Source organism: Ipomoea triloba, chromosome 9 (assembly GCF_003576645.1).
Source record: "Ipomoea triloba cultivar NCNSP0323 chromosome 9, ASM357664v1".
In the NCBI taxonomy this organism is placed as follows: Eukaryota; Viridiplantae; Streptophyta; class Magnoliopsida; order Solanales; family Convolvulaceae; genus Ipomoea; species Ipomoea triloba.
The window spans coordinates 4784119-4807389 of record NC_044924.1 but is presented as its reverse complement, the minus strand read 5'-3'; the positions used below and the strand labels follow the sequence as shown (position 1 = coordinate 4807389).

Sequence of the window (23271 nt, the reverse complement as noted above, 5' to 3'; positions counted from 1 at the left end):
CGCCCCAAAAAAAAAAAACACAAGAACAAAAGATTAATAAATAAAGATGAGAAAAGGAGGAAAAAGGAAACCCAAAAGCAAACAGTAGAAAAGACAGATGAGAACCTTCTCTTTTACACCATCAAGAATGGCCCACATATACTTCTCTTCTTGCTTCAGTTTCTCTTCTTTTAAAGCCTTCTTCTCCTGCAAATGGAAGGCATCTCTTAGACTCCATAAGTTTATGTCACAATAATGAAATTTTGGATGAGACTATAGGTCAGAAGTAATAAACAAAGATTAAGATACATGTGACCTAAGACAAGTGTTTAATGACAAGTTCACCAATAATTCACATATTATTTATTTAATGAGACAGTGCACATATTAAATCACCAATTAGTTATTTTAAACAAAACCTAGCCACATTCCGTAAATTTTCAAATTTCAACAACTGTCAACTTACTTCTGAACTCATTTGCTTCTTCTTTTCTTTCTCTTTCAGATGCCAGTCATATATAGGGCTGAAATCACAGTGCTCCAAACTCTGAATTACATGATTTCTTCCAAGTAGTTTCTTCCAGTCATTCATGAAGTTCTCTTTGAATTTAGGTTTGTCCATGTACTCTGTATCTAGCATCACTGCATACATTGTTGCAACCTGCAACAAAAATGTTAGACCATTTAATATTACATACTTGTGTGTACCCAATAAATTCAGAGATAGAGAGAGAGAAGCAACCTCCTCTTGCTCTGGTGTGAGATCAACTGGTTGTCCCTTATATAGCATCTTAACTCCGTGAGGCTTGTATGGTGGGGGAAAAATTACACCATTGTGAACCAAAGTAGTCCATTTTTGTGCTTCACCAGAGCTGGGGGGTACCTTTGATGACTGAGAGTATTTAGAGTTTTTCTTCACTATTTTCTTTTTCATTATTTTACGTGAGGAAGAAACAACTGCAGTTGCTTTTTTTGTAGATGATGACTTATTAACCGGAGTAGATGACTTCTTAATTCTTTGTGATATAGGAATGTTATCTTCATCATCGTCTTCATTCTTTTCTGCTTTTACCAATGGTTGCTTAGACTTGGCAGAAACAGAAGTATCAGAAAGCCTGGGCTTTTTAACCGAGCTCTGACCAGCAGATTTGATCTCAACTGGAGATCTCTTACTCGGCACTGTAGAAGATGCAGAACCATTTTGCTCACGTTTAGGCAGTACAGGTTTATTATTCTTATTGGTGTCAGGCGACTTCATGGTAGGAGCCCCTGGATTGGATTTCATTTTTATTCTTGTTGACAGGGGCATTTCGTCATCTGAATCTTCATCCTTTACAACCTTTGGACCCGATGTTGAAGCACCAGGCACTTTGTTACAATGATTGGAACTGCTTTTTGACAATCCTACCCTATTACTCAATGGCTTATCATCTTCAGAGTCTGATTCGTCATTTGGATCTGAAACAGATGGCTTCTCCTCCTTAACAACCGTGTTTGATCTGCATTGGTTTAAATTAGTTGACCGATTAGCTGGAGAAGCTAACGGTTTTGAGTTTTTAGCAACAGTATTTGCTGGTGATGTCTTGCTTGTTGGAGGTGACACTCTTGGGCTAACCAATGGTGATTTCACTGGCGATGCCTTGGAGGAGGGGACTGTTTTGTCCTTTTGAACAGTAGAATTTTGACCATTAAGAGAATTGGCATTGGAGATCTGCCTCCCTACCTGTCCATCATGCTTTTGAGATGATGATGTATTTGGCTCAGAGTTTGATACATTCGACTTTGATGCCATGTTAGGACGCTTGAAACGTAAGGGCATCTCATCATCATCATCCATGTCTGTGAAATTAGGTTGCACAGAAGCTGTCATAAACTTCACCTACATTTGCAAAGGTCATTTAATCACACAAGGGATGCAACTAGAACAACATATGCAAAAATGCACAAGTCAAGAAAATATGCAAATGACAGAAATTTGAAATCAAAGAGTAAGAACAAACAGCAATTCTTGTAGCATATAAGTTCTCCATTCTTCCAGTCTTTTGGAAAAAGAAATTGGATCCCTTGAGACTAATAGCTCTTCATTATTTAGAGTTGCATTAGTTGCTTTATGTATACTTCATAGAAAGAAACGCCAAGGAATCAGTTGTAAATGTGTAGCTTCTTTCATATTTATTTTGGCTTTTTAATTTTGAAATGTTTTGCATGCTTTGTATGAGTCTTCCATTATGTTTTAGAGGTTTTTGCTTTTAGAAGACTGGACCCGTAAAGTAAGTTCATTAATAAGATGGATAATACATATTCAAGTCTGGAAAAATGGATACTGTACCAGTTAGACATTGCACTCAACCAATGGTTGGATAGTTAAAAAAAACACTATGTAACCTATCACTTTTAGGGTTTAATGAGGTAAACTATGATAGCACTGAAATCTGAGCAAAACCCATCTTTCAATTTTCAAGATTAATAAAAATAGCTCAAAGCTAGATAACTTGAAACAATGTTTAGCTCAGAAATTAGTTGAATAATGATGAAACTTTAACCAACAAAATTACCCATGAAAGAAGGCATTTATACTTGTTTGGAAATGAAGCTAACTTTCAATCTAGGGTTCATACTCCACATAATCTACTCCATTAACTCAAATGTGCTAAAAAGACATCATAGAGCAGCGCTTTTTTCCAGTATGAGCGGTGAAAACGTGCATTTTTCAAGCAATACCGCGCTCATACAACATCTGTCTTTCTGATTTTATCTGTGAACTACACATATATGCATCCATACACGCAACACGCCGGTATATACATACACGAATAGATATATATATGCATACACAACTGTAAGTGTGAATCTCTTACCAAATTCAATTAATAGTTCAGATTTCTTCAAATTGAAGAGGCGAATATAGGAATTAGCCGATCGCCGCCGTGGTCGGAAGGTGTAAGAGGGAGGCGATTGAGCTGGGACGGGAGATAAGCGTTTTTTGGAGTTAGATGAGATGAGGTGAGAGGGTCGGAGCAATTTTATTCCCTCACAAATGAAACGGATTTTTTTTTGGATTCGGATTCGGGTTCAAATCTGGGTCCTTTTCCTCTTTCCTCTTTCCTAATCCCATTTGGTATTGGATTTATAGTTTTTCTTCCCAAAGGCTTCCATGATTTCTGGTTCTCGTCATGGGCCGTATGCAAAGCTCGAGGCCCATTTTTACATATTTTGTTAAAACCCATTTCGTGGCAAATTATTATGTGGACCTGAATCCACCTCGGGTCCACTTTGTAACGTGAACCTTTACACAATTTACATATTAAATATTCACAATTTACCTTTTACAAATTTATAATTTGTATACTGCGAACACACAATGTTAACATATACGTAATTGATTACCATGTTTTGTATTTACAAGTTCCTTTCAAATACTATAGTCGATTCTAATACTAAAAGTACATAATTAAAACCTTTTTAAATTTAGTACAATTGTTTGTATTTTGACTTAGAAACACAGCTTACATTATGAAAGTTTCCAATTTTAATATTAAAGATACACAATTCAATGTCATTTAAGACCAGATCCGCCTTACAAGGTTATCACTCATCAATCTATACATGCTGCAAAATGACAATTTGAATCACTAGAGATGTCAATCATGTTATGAATTGAGCTAGATGTTATACTATGGATCATGGTTGACCTTGTAAGGCCGATCTAGTCCTAAACGACATTGAATTGTGTATTTTTAGTATTGAAAATGAAAACTTTCTACCCATTTTGATTGAGATGAGATTCGAACCTAAGACATTTCTTATAGAAATTAATGGGTAAGTTAAAAGTTAACGGAATATTAACCGATAAGAGAATATTTAACGAAACACTTAACAGATAATCATAAAAGTAAGGTTAAATTAGGTCATCTCTATTAATAATATTAATCTGAATTATCTTAACCATTTATTTGATTAAATAATTCATCTGAACCATCAATTTGATTAAATAATTTGACCGCCATTTTTGACTCTCTTTGACTCTTATTAGTATTAACTAGTTTTATACGCTCATTGCGCGAATGGGTTAATGCCCAATGTTTATATTTAAATAAATATTTGAAAGTATATCAATGCAAGATTATATAGGAGAAGTTTATACATGGGTAATTGAATGTTGAATTTTTTTATTTAAAAATCTAACTCAAAGTATATGAATCCAAGATAATATAGAAAATTAATTATAATTATTACTATAATAAATGTTTGCAACCTTGTAAAATCGATAGTCTAAATATTTGGTCTAAAAATGATATATTAATGGGATTGCACTTCCTATTATCACATGTATTTAAGTTTGGCTTATTATTATACGGAGTATTAATTATTTAACACATTTATTTCGTAAGTCGATGAAATCTCACAAACATACTATAATTGAATCTTTTAAAAGTTGAATATATAAAATAAAATATCAGTTTTGTATAATGCTTTTAAATAGCGGAGTGCCTTTTTTTTTGTTTCCCTTTCAAATTAAAATAGATTGAAATCGTAATCAAACTTTGCTTATATGCTTAATAAATTACAATATTAAGCAATTTTACTAGAATATTAACATGCTAACATTATTATTATTGTATCCAATTAAACATTTAAAATTTGTTTTTAAAGAGAATCTAAAATATATAAACCTTTTCAAATATTAGAGCTCAATTATAAAATATATACTCCGTATTACTAAAGAAAAAGTTGGTCATAGGTATTTTTCGGCAAAATTTTTATGACAAGAATTTAAACTTATTACATACAATTGACACCTTTTTTTTTAATGGCAGAATTTAAACAAATTATTACATACAAATATACAATTAGAATGGGTGCACGCCGAACATCATAATTCATAATATCATATCATATAATGTTATCAACACCATACATATATTTCCTATGAAATGGCATTCACATTAAAAATTTCAAAATTTATCCCTTGGTTAAACAAATTACGGCAGTTTACCTTTGGATTAAGCCAGAATTCAGAGATCAAAGTTCAGGAGTAGAAGAAATATACTCCATAAGTTGAACAACTCTCGTGAAATAAAAAAATAAAAATCTACATAATGCCTCAGGCAAAACTTTGGGAACACAGATCCTCCACAACTAAAGTTCATTCAGGAAAAAAAAAATCGACAAACTTCGTAGATTGGAACTTCAACGAAATATGGGGCAACTCACCCCATGAATACATTAAACAGGCTTCTTTGAATACAACATCAGTGTCCATGGGGATTATGTGAATAAATAAACAAATTGGTAGCATTGTCATTGTCTTCATCTTTACTATTTGTTCTCTTCCTTTTTGTTGGTAGTGTGTTATTTGCAATTCGGTTATTGTTGGTAGCATAGATAACAACGTCATGCAATGAGATTATGATATAAAAGCTATGGACTTTCCTTTAGGTGTTCTGCTTGGGGTTCATTTGGTTCAATAATTATTGTTGGTAGCATAAAGAAATCCCTAGTTTAAGAAAAAAGATTAAATAAATTAATAAAAATTTGAAAATTTAAAGTATTATGTATTCCAAATATATTAAAAGGTAGTTCCTCGCTTCAATTTGGTGGGTAATGGGTTATTTGAGTACTTTCATTGTCAACAAATCCTGCAAGTAGTTAATATGATTGGTTTCAAACTATTCTTTTTATTTTTTTTCATGGTATTAAAGAAATACATATGTACCATTTTTTTGTGTAACTACAGTTTATTTAATTTAATAAGAGTAAAATAGAGTGATTCCGCTTCAATTTGTTGGGTTATTATTCGAGTACTTTCTTTGTCAACCAATCCCCAAGTAGTTAATATAATTAGGTTCAAATTATTTTAATTTTTTTTCATAGTATTAATAAAATACTTGCTAAATAAATATATAACATTATTTTGTACTATAACTTTGATATTTAATTATATTGTAAAAATAAAATAATGGACAATGTAATGAATATCAATTGATAAATTTGAATGTAAAGAATATTTGCAGGAGAGAAAATAAAGACAATATAACTAATAAAATTATTTCTCTTATTTAATTTAATTTTTTGATAATGAATAATTTTTTCAAATAAAGGTATTGTAGATACGTAATTCTAAATTAAAGGAATGTTGCCTCCCTTTTCTCTCTAAAATGAAACGCCTTTCTCTGCTGCTCAACTTCGGCTTCCACCGCCGGCCTCCGGCCGGAGCTCTAATAGAGCTTTGAGCCGGCGGTTTTGGTCACCTTCCATGTTTGCTCTCGCTCTTCTTCCGCCCTGAGCATCGTCGTAGTTCCGTCCGCCTCCGACCACCGCCACAGATCTTCTTCTTCCGTTTTCTCTCCCTTTGAATAAAATAATAGTTGGTAGGTATTGGGGTTTGTGTTGGTAGTCTTGAACTCCTAACCCTACTTTGACTTTACCCACTTTTTTTTTCTCTATTATTGTGTTTTCCTCTCGTTAGTTTCACGAGCATTTTTCCTCTCGTTACTTTCACGAGCTTTTCATTTTCATTAGCATAAATCGTTTAGTTTGGTTTCGACAAGTGTTGATCTTATCCTGGGCGAGCAAAAAAGAATGATGACGAAGACCCAGATCTTTGAAGAAGCTTTAAGCTTCCTGAAGGAGCATAGCTTCATAGTTATGAAACAGTCTGCGATTCAAGTTTTCTATAGCATAGTTAGAAAAGTTGTTTCTATGTCTGACTGTAAAGAATGGTTTACCATTTCATTGATAATTGATGTAAACGTTTTATGTTATGAATTAATGGAATAGCTACGTTTATCTTCGAAAAAAAAAAAATATAAATTAAAGAAATACATATGTATTGTAGCTACTAATTTATTTAATTTAATAAGAGTAAAATAGAGTGAGAAACTTAATTATGTCAAATTTGATTGAGATGAGGTTCGAACCTAAGACCTTTTTTATAAAAATTAATGGATAAGTTAAAAGTTAACGGAATATTATCGGAGAAGAGAATATTTAACGAAAACTTAACGGATAATCATAAAAGTAAGGTTAAATTAGGTAATCTCTATTAATAATATTAATCTGAATTATCTTAACCATCTATTTGATTAAATAATTCATCTGAACCATCAATTTGATTAAATAATTTGACCGCCATTTTTTATACCCATTTTAGGCCTAACTCTCTTTGGCTCTTATTAGTATAGTAGATATATATATATACATTAGAAAAAAGTACCTAGGTTATTTTAAGAAATCTATTTTTATTTGCTAATTATTATGTAGTGTGGTGATACTTCAGTTATCATTCTAAATGAGCACTCATATCGAATAATTTGTATCTTATTTAAAAACATATACTGTAAAGAAAGAAATAATTTTGTAAAAAATTTTTAATTTTGTTTTATATTGATTTTTTGAAACATTGTTTTATCTTGATAGTATAATAACGAACAGTATATTCAAATGAAGCTTGTTATTTTCATTTTCATTCAACAAGTTGATGGGATTTTTCATTCTCATTAGATTTTTCTGAGTTATTGTACGGTAATTATCTTATCCAGTATCATAACTGGAAGCATAAAGTTTAGGCGTGAATGATATACCTGTCTGCTCAATCTCGTATATGCATTTAGTCCGTCGGTGATTTCTGAATTCGGAGTAAAACTACGAAGACGAAGCCATAGCTGGGAGCTTTATAAGGATATACTGAAAACCCTAACAATTAGATGCCATCATAATCTGTAACTTCCCCAAATGTCATACGACCTCCCAACTGATCTGATCCGGCAAGTCCAGATCCTGACGCGGAAGGAATCCGGGCTACCGGAGTACGATCCCGATGACCGGACCCTCTCACCCTTGCCTTCTGTCTCCGCCGCCGTCGCCACATTCGACGCTTCGCCGCCGGACCTCCGTTGCAAGCACTGCCGAGGGCGGCTTCTTAGAGGGCTGCAGTCTGTGATTTGCGTATATTGCGGCCAGAAACTGCACCAGAGCGATGACGCTTCTGTGCCTGATCCCATTTCCTTCAACTCCACTGTTAGCTATCGCTGGTTGCTCCAGTCACTTCTCCTTGATGGATCGGTATGTCAATGGTTTCCATAGGCTGTTTTGCTCCAATTGCTCGTAATGTCCACGAGGTGTAGATTGTGTTTGACATGTTGCACATAGCTTAGACTCTTAGAGTAGATTCACATATTCATTAGGTTTTTTTGATATGCAATTTAAGATGTTGGCATAATGGAGGCTTGTTCTATTCATTACAGTGGTATTATTTCATTGGAAATGCTATGGATGTGTGAAACCAGAAACCTTGTAACTAGATTAGAGATGTGTGGTTTAGCTGATTTGTTCATCCTGTTTTTTGGGAAGGGTGGGGTGGGGGTATTCTTTGTTTGAGTTTGTTGCTTATAGAACTATAGGAGGAGAGTCATGTGATCCTGGGAATAAATTGTGGCTTTGAATCTTCTCTCACAAACTTCCTTGGTCAAGCTGTTGATGGATACATGAAGTCTTTAGCAATGTGGCTGTTGAAGTTTGAGTTTCCTGTTGAAGGAGATTTTATAACTCCGGCATTTGTTCAACTGGTTTAATAAGCAGTGTATTAAGTCATGACCATTAGGGAAAAGGCTGTGAGTTGGTGGGGTATGGATTGGGCTAAGCTGAACTGATTTTCTTTAAATGAACAAGCAGAAAAGAACCTTTTGAAATTAACGGCTTATGATTCACTGCTGAAAATGAAACTATTAGCAAATATAGAACTACAATGATTTGAAACTGAGAAGCTACCCAGACACGAATAGGTGCACAAATTTATTTCAGGGAAGGGTTCATCCTTCCTCTCTGCTCCATTAGAAAGAAGCTACATGAGAGGTCTATACTATGGGAACTTGTTAATGAAGAAAGTCTAGTTAAATATTTCACATCTACTTTGTTATTTTTCTTTTGATTATCATGTTTGAGTTGTTTCACATTTTTATTGCTCATTTAGGCATTTGCTTTGCAAACCAGTTTTAAACTTGATTCTAGTGACAGTGCTATTGGTTTGCAGGAAAAGGTTGGGACACCTAGTGAAAAGGGTGAAAAGACTGAGGCGAACAGAAGGCACAGTACACCAAAGGATAACATTTGCTTGTCTGAGCTCTTAGATCTCAAAATAAGATTATTCAGTGTGCAGCAGTCAGAGATTAATGGTGCAAGCAAGGAGACACAACAGGGCAATAGTTCTTTGAATTATACTGGGATTGACCTTGACAATTTTTTTTGTAGACCAAAGTGTGATAATACTTCTTGTAAACAGCTTGCTACATCATACCCAGTTGAAAATGAAATAGCTAAAACTGTTGCTACTCCTGATTATAGTTTGTTTCAGAATGTTCAATCCTTCCAACCAGCTGTCACCACATCTCAAAACAACAAAACTGATGATTTTTCCGGATGGGAGGCAGATTTTAGGTCTGCTGATTCTGGAACTCAGAGTGTTTCTAAGACATCTGACCCTGTATTTGGTTCTACAGTTGATTCTGAAAGTCAAGTTGGGAATTCCAATTCATCTAATGCTTTTGTAAGTTCTGCAGTTGATCTTTCTGCAGAAATGGATTCCATCTTTGGAAGTAGCAAAGTCTTGAATGAAAGTAAAACGAGGGATGAGTCAGCAGCATTTAATGAAGTGAGTAATGGGAGTTCTGATGACTTGGGGAATAATGCAACTACTGAAGCTTTCGAGCAAAAAGGGACATTTGACCGAAAGGTTGAAGTGAATGATTCTCAACAACAAAATAGTGTGAACACTCCAATAATTGATGACTGGTTTCAAGATAACCAGTTCCCAACCAATGTTGTCAGTGCACCCAATCCCAATGCAACAAACATAGATGAAGATTCCTTTGATGACTGGAATGATTTTACCAGTTCAAGTACTGTCAAAGATCCCCTGGGTAAGGCAACCACACAAAATGATGTTTCTACAGACATCGATTCCATCTTTGGAAGTGGCAAAGACTTGAATGAAAGTAAAAAGGGGGATGAGTCAGTAGCATTTCATGAAGTGAGTAAGTGGAGTTCTGATGACTTGTGGAGTAATGCAACTACTGAAGCTTTCGAGCAAAAAGGGTCATTTGACCCAATGGTTGGAGTGAATGATTCTCAACAACAAAATAATTTGAACACTCCAATAACTGACTGGTTTCAAGATAGCCAGTGGCCAACCATTGTTGCCAGTGCACCTAAACCCGATGCAACAAACATAGATGAAGATTCCTTTGATGACTGGAATGATTTTACCAGTTCAAGTACTGTGAAAGATCCTCTGGGAAAGGGAATCACACAAAATGATAATCAGGTTGATTTTCCTTTGGACACTTTGGTATCTGATAATGCCACTGCACCTAATTATGATGCAATGAATGTGGGTGGGGGTATTTTTTATGATTGGAATGATTTTACGGCTTCAACAGCCATAAAAGAGTCTCAGGCAAAGGCAGGGACACAAAATGATAATCACGTTGTTGATGCTTTGGAGAACACTTCAGAATTAAACTTGTTTTGCCCTAGCAAGTTTGATGATATGGATTTTAGCAGCTTTTCACATTCAGATCACTTTTCCAGTTCGCACCATACGGAAAGCATTTCGGAAGCAGGGGCTAAGACTATTTGGCAAGATCATCCGTTGGACAGGTTCGTAGATGCTCTCAGATTAAATTTTTGAATCATCACTCATTTTGAAGTTGTGCATAAGTGCTGTTCTTTTAAAATTTCTCACATGCTACTTACTAAAATAAAAGTTCCTGCCATGAGTTATAATTGCAATATTCAAGCTTCTAGGTGGTAGAGTTTTTACCTTGATCAGTATTCATTTGGTTACTATCATAATATATTCATTGTATTCTTATCAAGTCATGAATTAGATTTCTTTTGGATGGTTTGCGTCAAGATAACTCATTTGTTTCTGATGTTTATACTTAAAGGTATTATCACATGTCTATGTTACATCAATGGGTCTAACAGATCATGGAATTAACCTCACATTACCAAGTCTATGATATTTTATGGTAATTTCGATTAGATAAATCTCTTTGGTTATAACTTTTTGTGTTACTTTCCCTAAATTTATAACATTCGTTGTGTTCAATAGATCTTGGAATATGACTTTTTCAGTTTCAAGCTTTACCTCTGATAGCTGCATAGATATAGCTCTAAATGCATAAAGCCATATGATATATATTAAATGAAAACATGTGTTCAGAAACTTAAAGGACCACTCTGTTAGGTTTGAATCATGAATACATGACAGGAGATGCAATGTTGAACATGCTTACTAAATCACAAAAAATATTGATCCATTGTTTTGATGCTATGGAGATATTTAAAGAATGATTCATTTGTCTCACTTCAAGAGTTTTGGGGTTTGGTATGAAGGGGAACATACTGATAAATGATAATAAGCAGCATTCAAGTGCAACTCCTTGGTTCTTTTATCCTTTGAGGCTTAATGATAAAGGGAATTCACTCATTTTATTCTACAGTGAGGCTTGGCATCATTCTTTTTAGCTTTATGTATCACAATAATTAAAAAGAAATGATGTTATTGGTTGATGTGGTTCATGAATTGTTTAGAAATACAATCAAATTCTTCAATATGTGCAATTATGCACTTTGCTCTGGATTGAATCGTTTTTGGCTTATGATGCTTCTCATGAAGCTCAGATCTGTGATCGTTCTTTATCTGCAATATATATTTCTGCATGTGAATTAAAATTTTGCAGTTTGTGTTTTCATACTGTAACTTAAAAAATGCTCTCTGTAATTTCTTTGATCTGAGGTTCTAGACTGAATTATGATTTTTCAGTTCTAGTTTCTCTTGAAATATTCTATAAGACTTGAAAGATCCTCTATGAGAGGCTACCACTGTTTGCTGTGATAAGTGGCTGTAATTGAGGATATTTCAATGATTGTCTATTTCTTGTACCCTTAATGTTCGATCACCCTTCTTAAATCATCTCTTACTTCTTCAGCATAGCAGATGCTAAAAGCAATCTCGGTGACGGTGCTGGAAAAGATGTAGTGGACGAAGACATTTTCAATACATCTGTGATGGGTGGAGACACTTTGAATACATCAATCCAGTCAAACACTGATATAGAAAGTCTGTTCTCACAGATGCATGATCTCTCTTTCATGCTAGAGAGCAATCTCTGTATTCCCCCAAAACAGGATTGAGTTCTTGATTCTTGTTCCATATACTGTGTCTGAACTTACTGCAATGTGGATTCTCATTCGGTGTATTCCATCTAGCACTTAAACAGGGTTGTTTTGTTCTGTAGTTGTACCATAGTGGGTCCATTGGTTGCTTTATTTTGTATGCAGTCATGGAGAAACTCCCATTTTACTTTTGTATGTGGAGAGACAGGCAGAAAGGGGGTGAGAAAGAGAGATCAAATGAGTTGTTTTGGAAATCTTTATTGATTCGAGGATGTGGCATATTTTATCAGTATATTTTTTTTAATATGATATCACTGATAGTTTTTTATTATCAATTCTTTTTTCATTATTAGTCCATTGATTTTAAATATCTTATTAGTTTTATTCATTCTGTCGAGTTTTCTGGCCAAACATTACTTGAAATTAGAACGTGCACGATAATAAAAAAGAAGATTGATAGTTGAGAATTATATGTAGAAATGTCACCAAAGCTGAATAATTAGAAGTGAATAAAAATGTAAAAATAATTTCTCATTCATTAGATTAATGCCTTGGCCTAATCTCAATATTGAAAATGGTTATGTCCAATCTTAATATAGAGGATGGAGTATACAACCAGAAAGAAGTCATGCATGTATAATCTTCACCAATTGAAAACTTGGCATCATTTTTATGGTAAAAAATAGCAATTTTATATGTTAATATATTGAAGCCTTCTTTAGTGAGTATAAATAAATCAGTCAAAATCAAGCTCTAAAAGTAGTACGAAGGGAGAAATATAATTTTTAATTTAATTTTTTTGTTTAAAAATAAATATAACACAAATGATAGGACTGACAAAAGAACTAGAAATTATATAAAATCAGATCACGTGACTTTTACATATTCAGTTAAATAAGGCCGAGAGTATAGTGGTTCAAAGAATTCATGAAACCCAAACTCTAAACTTTGACCGCTTTACACAAACAAAGCCATTCATGTTAATCCACAGTTCTATTTAATAAAACTTATAATTTATTTTAAACTACAAATAATCCATAAATTCTATTTGGTAAAAATATAATGAGTTTAAAATAATTTATTTTAAAACGCTACTCAAATAATGTTTCAAAATCATGTCAATGTGGTCAAGTAGCATGTAGTGACTCTTCTAAATGGAAAGTCATGAAGTCGGATTGAGAAAGTTTAAATGAATGGATATTACAATATATTAGAGTTAGTACTAAAGAAAATCATTTCATAATCATATTAATGATTTTAATATTTGATTTAAAGAGACTGACACACATGCCTAGACACATACATATGCATACGTATAGATTTTAATAATCTATACAATAAATCTTGACTGACCGGTCATCATTAGATTTCATTTTCCTTTATTCATGCATTTCTTTTTTCCAAGAAAAGCCAATTAAAGTAAACTTTTTTTGAAAAAAAAATGTTTAACGTTAACATTATGATTGGTTTTTGTTTGTGAGGATTTTCAAAATCTGAATTAATAAAAATCTTAACGTTAATCACCCATTTTCCTATAAAAAAAAAGTTAATTACCCATTAATGTTCATCAATAGTTGAGAATTTTAATTAAAAAATGAGTTAATTTTATAAATATTGTAAATCTTAAGTTCGTAATATTTATAAAATTGAATTCATTTTTTTTTTCATTTTGTAACAACGATTAAATGTTATTTATCCAAAAGAATGGATCAAATCAGTTCTTACTTTTTACATGAGAGCATAGAGAGAGAGGGAGGGGGGGGGGGTGGGGAGTTCAAATGGGAACATGATCTTCGTATAAAAAGTGAAGACTTGATCACATCCGCACATCACGGTTCCTCAATGGTTAATCCGATAACCGCCACATCAGCCATCAACATGTAAACATGTCATTATTTGTTTAATTGTATGATTTTGTGTCGTTCAGGGACCTAATTGTAGGTTTTTTTTTAGTTAGATGACCCAATTGTAATTTTGTGTGTAGTTCCATGGCCTATTTGATCCTTATTCTAAATTAATTTTGTACTCCGTAATATTTATAAAACTGACCACGCATTTTTCTCTTATTTTTCAACAACTTTCAACTTTTGATCTATCCAAATGGATGGATCAACTATAATGCTTTGTTGTGGATGACAACATTATATTAACAAGACACGTGATCAAGAATTTGAATTGAATTGAATTTAAAAATTTTGTTTTACTTAGTGTACGAGATTACGGCATGCATTACATTTGTTAATTCTAAACATAACTCGGTGAACATTTATCACATGAAAAGTCCCTACCAACCCCACCCTTGCCCCCACTCCCATTCACCGTTCACTTAATGTCTGTATTATAAATATATTATCATTTCCAGTTTTAATTTCAAGCCTCTTCTCTCCGTGTAAACATAAAGTAATCTTAGTTTGAGACGTTGAGCTAGTTTCTTTTCCTCATAAATCTTTTTTCTTCTCATTGAAAACCCTACGTCGAATTCAAATGGATAAGATCAATTTGCCAGAAACGCTTGATGTGGACCCCACAACATGGGAATTACGACAGACAACTCCGATTCTCACTACCGCCGTTGACCCACCTGAACCCTCACCGGAAGAATTAGTGCATTTGCTTCACTCCTCTTCTCACCGCGAATATGCTTTGTCAAAACTTGCTAAGGTATTAACTATTTGTTGTAATTTAAGCATTAACCTAATTAGTAGCCTTATATATATCTATAGAAAATTATTATATATACATATATAGTTCATAATCTTGATTTGAATTTTATATAAAATTCAGATCAATGATTATAATTTTTTTTTAATTTAAAGAGGTTGTTATATATAAAAACACAAATCTACGAATACATATGCATATGTACAGATCGATTGATATATTATTTTCTAATTGGTATAAACTTTAATTTTAACATAAATGGTCAAAATCTATACAACAAATTTTGACTTGTCACAAGATTTCATTTCCGTTTTACATCAATTGTTTTTTTCCAATAAAAAACAAATAAAATGACCTTTTTTTTTGGAATGTTTAATTTTCTGTTCGTGAGGATTTTTAAAATCTTTATTAGTGCCCTCCGAAATTAGGAGTGCATTATTTTATTATCATTTATTAAATAATAAAATGCTAAAATAATATTGTTTTAATTTTGGATAATTTCATTAATTAGAATCGTGATGCATGCGTGGATCTGGCTTTGTTGTTATGGAATTCATTCAACATAGTCTTTGTACTTCTACAGGTATTATCTCTATCACTTGCAGTTGATTCGTTTATATAGGAGTTGTTGATGAAATATTAAAATTAGTTTAAAAATAAAATAAAATAAAAATAAAAAGAAAAAGGAAAAAATGGGATTTAAATAGAATTGATGCACATTAAGCCTTGAACTTATGCACCTTAATTCTTCGAACTTATGCACCCCAAGTCTCGAACTAATGCACCTTAAGTGTCAAAATTATGCACCTTAAGTACTGAATTGATGCACCTTAAGTTCCGAAGTGATGCACCTTAATTACTGAACTGATGAACCTTAAGTTTCGAACTTATGCACCTTAAGATGGAAAATAATGCACTTTAAACTTTAAATTTATGCACCTAGAGTATGTAAGTCGATATTCATCATAATGAATCAAAGTTGTGCATCTTAAGAGCTAAATTCATGCACATTAAGTTGAAAACTGATGCACCTTAAGCTTGAAATTTATACACCTGAGTCTGTAAGTCGTGCACCTTAAAAGTTAAACTGATACATTTTAAGCTTTAAACATATGCACATTAAGCTATAAACTTATGCACAATAAGTTTTTAAACTTAAGCACCTCAAGCTTTAATTTTAGGCACCTAAAGCTATAAATTTACGCACCTTAAGCTATAAACTTACGCACTTTAAGCTTTAAACTTATGCACTTTGAATTTACGCAAAATTATCATAGTGCCACCATGGATTTTTAAAAATCTTTTTCTTCATTATGGGCTGTTAATTTTGGCTAGATCAGTGGATGAGATTTCACCATATTTTTTACCTGAGATGCAATGTTAACTTGTTAATTGTATTTTCTCTCTTGTACTTGCACTTACAATTTCTTTTCAATTTTATATATTTCTTATTTATATGTAATGCATAAATTATTTATATTGTCTTGCATAAATTTTGTCTTACAATAGTTATAAGATTATATAATTTTACATTTCTTTTGATTATGTAATTACACCATTCTTTTTAAATTTATTGGGTTTTTTTTTTCCAGCATGTTGCACATGCTTATAACTATACAATGCATCACTATAATCATGTGATGGTTCATAGTCAAATATATACTACCTCCGTCCCATTTTGTTTGTCTGATTCGGTTAACGAGGCTTGACTGAGATTATTTTTAATTCAATTTTTTATAATATTAAATTTAGTATTAGTATATAAAATTTATATATTTAGAAACTACATCAAAAGTACTATTAAACACAAAAAATTAAATTTAAAAATAATTAAAAATTAATAAAGAAAATAAGCAATTAAGAAAGAGTTGGTTTGACCAATGAATAGTAAACAGGACAGGTAAAATGGGACAGAGGGAGTAATTATTAATAAATGAGTAAGCGTTCGCAACTCAGGAAATTAGATATGAGCAATGTCTTCAGTTTATTGAGACTCCCACACTAGGGGTGTAGAAGATTTGGTTGGAGAATTTTGCTGGTTTCTTCCGTCATAGAATGATTCATTGTCAAGTCAATATGTTGAGTTAGTCGGGTGCCCTAACCACCCACCCCCCTCCCCCTCCCAAAAAAAAAAAAAGAAAAAAGAAAAAGAAAAGAAGATAGCACACTAAGGATATAAATAGACAAACAACCATTAAAAAAACATCCTCCACAAATTTAGTGTCAACTGTTTTTAGAAATTACCAACATGTAATCCATCATTGGTATGTTGTCAATCACTTCAACTTTTAGGCTGACAAGTTTGTGATCATCATATTGCACTGATAAGCATTAAGAAGTGATATGGACACATAATTATCTTGTAAAGTGAAAATAATCTCTAAGGAGACAACTTGAAATTTGAGAGATTAGTGTCCTAGTATGCGTCATTTATATTTGTAATTTTACTAACAACCAAATCTTTCGAATTGTCATCAAAAGTCATGCAACACTTCCAAAGCAATTAAACGTCTTTTCACTTTTCGATTATGTAGTACGTTAAAGTTCCAATTAACAATATATATAGTTACTAAGAAAGAACAAACATTCCCTTTTCTATATTCATGCCAAATTAAAAGTATCCACACTTGGACTGGAATCGGCTTATAAATAATCAATCACAATTTCCCCTTTTCCTTCTTTGTTGAGTTGTGGGGCCTAAGGGAGGGTCTATAACTCGATAAGGAAAATGGGGTTCGGAGGTTGATTGTAGAGCTTGATTCTGAAGTGTGATTAAGGTGATGAGTGAGAATTATGGTGCTAGTGATTTTATCATTACTCTCCTTTCTAACTGCAAGTTCCTTGCTTCGGAGTATGATGATGAGCTGGCTTTTACGCATGTGTTGAGGGAAGGTAACATGTGTGCCGATTTTCTTGCTAACCTTGGACATGTTAAGAAATTAGATCATACGACGATCTTAAAAGCTCCTATAGATGAGTTGTTGGGGCTCTTGCTAGGTCCTAACTCCTAGGTCCTTGGCTAATTATGGTTATTATATTACAACATAAATATTGTTGTTATATTACCAACCTCACCTCCCCTCACTTTTTATTTTCATTTTGTAGCTCTAAATTCTTCCATCCCCTCCCCCTATCCTCCAATTTCTATATAAACCCCCTCAATCTTCCCATTTTCCTTGCAAAATTGCAAAATCTCCTATGCACATGTAGAAATCTAAAAGGCTAGAACTACTCTTAAGAAATATCGTTATTATATATTGTCATAACTTTCTCAAATTTATGGCCAACAAATTTGTGGTCATTATATTACACTGATTATCAATGATACATACACATAATTATGATGGGGAGTGAAAATGTCTCTATGAAGACTCGAGAGATTGGTGCACTAGTATGCATCATTTATATTTGTATTTTATCTAAAGACCAAAATTTTCATACTATCATCAAAAGTCAATACTTTCAAAGTAACTAACTATATATATAGATATATATAGTTATGGCTTCAAAGTAAATGGCTTTTCACTTTTTCGTATTCCATAGTTACAATACTAACTAATTAACTAACTAACTATATAGATATATCGTTATTAAGAATGAACAATATTCTTTTTTTTTTTTTTTTAATTCACGCCTAAAATAAAAATAACATTTATTGTTGAAGTTGCCATAAGTCAGCTCAACACTAAATCAACCCAACTTCCTGGCCGAGAAGTTTGTGGTCATCATAATTCATATTACATTGACAACAAATGATATATATGGGTACATAATTGACAAATCTCTGTCAAGTATCACGTGTGGTTTGATGACATAACTGTTGCTTTTCATACGGAAGGTTTTAGGATTGAATCCCATCCCTAGCAAGGGTCGGGTACACTTTTTTGCTAAGTCAATATTGCATATATGTACAAGGTAATGTTTTAGGGAAAATATAATATATAACTCATAAAGTTACAGTGTCTGTATTACAAATATATTTGTATGGTTTTCTTTTATTAAATTAAAACATTTTTCTTATATTTCATCCTAATATTTTTTAAAGTTGTCATCATTCTCCATGTGTGGTGTCTCATTCCCCATTTTCATACTACCTAGGAGGTGATATCAGTATACAGACAGTTACCTCCTTCAGACAGAAGGGTTTCTGCCAGGGAATCCACTCGTACTTGCAATGCCATTGCACTATTTCAGGTTCTTCTAATTTTCTCTACTTTCCTTTCTGGACAATCATTTGTATTATGAGTTCTTCAATATTTTCTATGAATTTTATTATGTATATATTGTCTTCACTGATGATAGTTGGTTGTGTATGTGTTTGTTCCTATCCCTAGTGCATGGCTGCTCACCCACTGACAAGAATGCAGCTCATAAGAGGTAGCTGCAAAAGAATCAAGAAAATGCAAATATATATATATATATATGAGTTTTTTCCCAAAATGGTCCATCGACTATTGCTCATTCTCAATTTTGCATTTCGACTTTCAATTGCACCTAATGTGGTCCCTCGACTTTCAAAAACTCACCCAATTTGGTCATCCGTTACATATTCCGTCAAATCAGTGTTAAAATGGAGGGCATTCTCATCCATTTACCTATTGTTAGCCTAATAAACATTGAGAAATAGTTGAGGGACCATTTTGAGAATAGTCAAGGGACCATTTTGGGAAAAACTATTTTATTTATTTCATTTTTGTTTATTTTCATTTTGTATAGAATTTCTATACATTTTTTTCTTACAAATATAAATAGTTAAAATCGCGTAATCCAACCTCAAAATTTTTAACTTTCTTTACAGACTTTTCCTCTCTAAATATACAAACTATTCCTATGAAGTTTTACAATAAGTTCCGTAAATTTCATAAATACTCATATACTTCTTCTTTCTTTTTTTATTTTTTATTTATTTTTTATTTTTTTAATTTTTTTATTATGTTCTTAGACAATAAATCACTATGTATCACATTAAATATTACTTTTACCATTGAAAATAATATTTTTTTTTTCAAGCGTAGACACCCAAATAGTGTAAAATGTAGGGAAAATATTGGACCTAAAGGTAAATTTTTCTAGTAAACTTCTCAGGTGAGCCGGAAAGTAAAATCTCGTCAATGTTTCATGCAATATTTTCTGTATTTGATTTCGAAGTAATTATTAAATTTTATATTAATTTACATTATTTAAGATATTGTATGACATCTTTTATATGTTTTCCTCTTCTTATTTTTTATTAATTATTAATTATTAAGGCAAGCATAATTTATTTTGTAATATGGACACATTATTTTTAATAATTTTGATTTAATTAAATTATACCTTAATTATAAAAATCCTACCTAATAATTTTAGTATATTACACGAGACACAATAATTATTATAAATAATGTTTAATAATTGTCAATTTGTATTCAACAATAAAATTTATAGTTAATTTTTAAGTTAATCATAAAATCTTTTGTGTTGTGGGCACATTATTTTTAATTATTTGAGTTTAATAATATTATATCTTATTTATAAAAAAAAATTCAAAGTAATATATTTAGTGCTACGGATGTGACTAAGAATTATTTTAATCGGTGCTTAAAAAATGAGTATTTATAAAATTTACGAAACTTATTGTAAATCTGCATAGGAATAGTTTGTATATTTAGATAGAGGGAAAATGTCTGTAAAAAAGTTAAAAATTTTTAAGATGGATTGCACGATTTTAACTATTTATATTTGTAAGAAAAAAAATGTATAGAAATTCTTATTTTATAGAGTCTAAAAAATGAAAATAAACAAAAATGAAATAAATAAAATAGTTTTTCCCAAAATGGTCCATTGACTATTTTCAAAATGGTCCCTCAACTATTTCTCAATGTTTATTAGGCTAACAATAGGTAAGTGGACAAAAATGCCCTCCATTTTAACACTAATTTGACGAAATATGTAACGGAGGACCAATTTGGGTGAGTTTTTGAAAGTCGAAGAACCACATTAGGTGCAATTGAAAGTCAAAATGCAAAATTGAGAATGAGCAATAGTCGAGGGACCAGTTTGGGGAAAAACTCTATATATATATATATAAATATTTCATCATCATCATCAAGATTAAATTATTATTTGATTGTTTTGTAAATATTTTGTATCCGATTTTGAATGCAGCTAGGATAACATCTTACCTTCACCCGTTTTTGGGAATTACTACTACTAGTACTACTGCAACTGAGGATAAGCCTTTAGAGGCTCTGAGGCTTACCAGCTTGGGCGTAATTGCTGCGCTTCTTAAGGTGAATATTATTAATCTAGCTATTATGTATATATATACACAAACTCTAAAACAACACTCTAACAACATGTTTTATTCATTGAAATGTTGACAACTCATATATATATATTGCACAAATACTGCACAGATGTTTTAATTTGTTGCTATTTTTGTTTTGTTTTGTTTTGGGTGCAGATTGATAATCCAGAAGATGGGCAAAAAATTGTCCATTATCTTCTTGAATCAGAGGTTTTCCCTCTGTTTCTAAGTTGCATGGATCGCGGTGATGAACCCACGCAAACTGTAAGTTACAATGCAATTTATCTGATCTTCTGCTCCATCATAAATCAAGAATGCTAGCTCTATATTTGATATGCTCAAATCAATTCAAATATATACATACATTGCAGGTATCGGCACTGATAATTGCGAAGATACTGTGGCGAGCAGAAGGGTTGAAATACTGCAGTGCCTATGGCGAACGCTTCTTCGCGCTGGTGCGAGCGTTGGGAAGAGTGGTGGACAGACAGCCTGCAGAAAGGCCTAGTTTAGGCTTACTAAGATCTGTCATTGCTTGTTACCTTAGGCTTTCTGAAGTTCCAAGGTTAGTAATCTATAATCCATTCTTAACTTAGCTTGTAAATTCTGTCTGTCTGTCTGTCTGTTTCTTAGCATTCTTAACATCCAATTAATTCTTAGTCACTTTTCTGTAAATTTACTTGGAATTGCAGGGCAAAGGATGCATTTAGAAACTGTATTCCTGCAAGAATGACCCAACACAACTTCATCGCCTTCATTCGTGTGAGTTCCACATTACAATTTATTGATAAAGTTTCTATATACTTTGTAAATATACATATGAATTGTGATTATGGCCTGTTTTTAAGTATGAGCTGTACTTTGTGGAAAAGCATACTTGATTGATTCTTCATCAGCAGATAGATCATCACTTTGTTCATCAATATTTTTTGTGCAAAACCAATTGCATATATGCATGCTTAGCTTCTTATATGTGTTTCCACTCTAAATGCCTTTGCAGGAGGATCCACACAGTGTAAGGATGCTACAACAACTATTTACTAATATTACAAGCCGCCATTGGACTTATTAGGAATTCTTTCCCTTCTCCATTTACAGTATGCTAAAAATTACTGTATAATTTGTTTTGTCATATTGTTTTAACTATGGATTTATTGTATGATGTTGTTGAATGTATATATTTATTAGTGATGAATTTATGGTATTTTTACCGTATATTTTTGTTATGGCCAGATTTATGATATGATGATGCTGTTGAATGTATATAGTTATTTAGGATGGATTTATGACATTTTTACCATATGATTTTAGTTATGGCCGGATTTACGATATGATGCTATTGAGTGTATATAGTTATTATGGATATATGGATATGGATTTATGATAATTATACCATATGATTTTAGTTATGACCAAACTTATGATATGATGTGTTGCTGAATGTATATAGTTATTTTGGAAGGATTTATAGTATTTTTACCATATGATTTTAAATATGGGCGGATTTATGTTATGCTATTGTTGAATGTATATAGTTATTATGGATGGATTTATAGTATTTTTATCATATGGTTGATTTATGGTATGATGTTGTTGAATTTTCTATTAAAATAATTATTTTGGCAAATGTAGTTGCAGGATGAATAAGGGTTGGAGTTGTTCAAGATAAATACTAAATGGACAAGTGGATGTGTTAATGATGAAGAATATTTTTTTCACTTTTATTCATTGGATTTGATGTTATTTTTACCTATAATCTTCAACTATTAATATTATTTTTCATTATTAGTCTATTGATTTTGAATTTTTTTTATCACTTCTAGTTCTTGTAAAATTTTTGGACAAAGATTATCTGAAATTAGCATGTGTGCACCAATTAGTTATTGTAATATTATGTAAAAAAAAGAAAAGAAGAAACTAATGGATTAAATTGGAGGTTAAGGAAAAACTCTCTTTTTCATTTTACCATCACTCTTCTTAAAATTCAAAGGCGTTCTTCAAGGTCATGAAATTAACCTCACATCTTCAAGTACATGGTACTTGTACTATCTGTGCTCAAACCCACCATTCTATATGGGAGTGCAATCAGTGCCACTAGACCACAAGGTTTTAGCAAGTCTATGGTACTTAGACTAACCTCATCCCATAAATTGAATGCCTTG

General features: G+C 32.2%; 3 protein-coding genes across 5 annotated transcripts in view; 2 read left to right on the top strand and 1 right to left on the bottom strand.

The window, feature by feature from the left end:
- The window catches only part of LOC116029321 (DNA topoisomerase 1 alpha-like), a 6889-nt gene extending 3847 nt beyond the window's left edge, over positions 1-3042 (bottom strand). Inside the window, exons 1-4 of one of the 3 annotated variants that reach the window (XM_031271273.1) lie at positions 2838-3042; positions 722-1858; positions 446-640; positions 106-186 (exon numbers count right to left, since the gene is read on the bottom strand). In XM_031271273.1, the coding sequence (XP_031127133.1) occupies positions 106-186; positions 446-640; positions 722-1849 (1404 nt within the window). In that variant the 5' untranslated portion in view covers positions 1850-1858; positions 2838-3042. The remainder of the gene's footprint in view (positions 1-105; positions 187-445; positions 641-721; positions 1859-2837) is intronic. The other 2 variants (XM_031271271.1, XM_031271272.1) reach the window with 2 other exon arrangements.
- Positions 3043-7462: 4420 nt separating this feature from the next.
- On the top strand, positions 7463-12490 carry LOC116030222. Its single transcript, XM_031272397.1, has 3 exons — positions 7463-8043; positions 9011-10635; positions 11973-12490. Exons 1-3 carry the CDS (start codon positions 7714-7716, stop codon positions 12175-12177), a joined length of 2160 nt encoding a protein of 719 aa, XP_031128257.1. The 5' UTR covers positions 7463-7713; the 3' UTR covers positions 12178-12490.
- Positions 12491-17600: 5110 nt separating this feature from the next.
- Positions 17601-21990, top strand: LOC116029153 (cell differentiation protein rcd1-like). Its single transcript, XM_031271057.1, has 6 exons — positions 17601-17712; positions 20968-21092; positions 21266-21373; positions 21481-21674; positions 21802-21871; positions 21958-21990. The coding sequence occupies exons 1-6, from the start codon at positions 17601-17603 to the stop codon at positions 21988-21990; spliced, it is 642 nt and encodes a 213-aa protein (XP_031126917.1).
- Positions 21991-23271: the final 1281 nt, after the last annotated feature.

What these genes read in the sequence shown, in the direction of transcription:
- LOC116030222 (XM_031272397.1), top strand. Translation starts at nt 7,714, where the DNA reads ATGTCATACGACCTCCCAACTGATCTGATCCGGCAAGTCCAGATCCTG. An exon ending in CACTTCTCCTTGATGGATCG is followed by an intron (nt 8,044 to 9,010) that starts GTATGTCAATGG and finishes ATTGGTTTGCAG; the next exon opens with GAAAAGGTTGGGACACCTAG. An exon ending in CAAGATCATCCGTTGGACAG is followed by an intron (nt 10,636 to 11,972) that starts GTTCGTAGATGC and finishes TTACTTCTTCAG; the next exon opens with CATAGCAGATGCTAAAAGCA.
- LOC116029153 (XM_031271057.1), top strand. Translation starts at nt 17,601, where the DNA reads ATGAGTGAGAATTATGGTGCTAGTGATTTTATCATTACTCTCCTTTCT. An exon ending in TACGCATGTGTTGAGGGAAG is followed by an intron (nt 17,713 to 20,967) that starts GTAACATGTGTG and finishes TTTTGAATGCAG; the next exon opens with CTAGGATAACATCTTACCTT. An exon ending in TAATTGCTGCGCTTCTTAAG is followed by an intron (nt 21,093 to 21,265) that starts GTGAATATTATT and finishes TTTTGGGTGCAG; the next exon opens with ATTGATAATCCAGAAGATGG.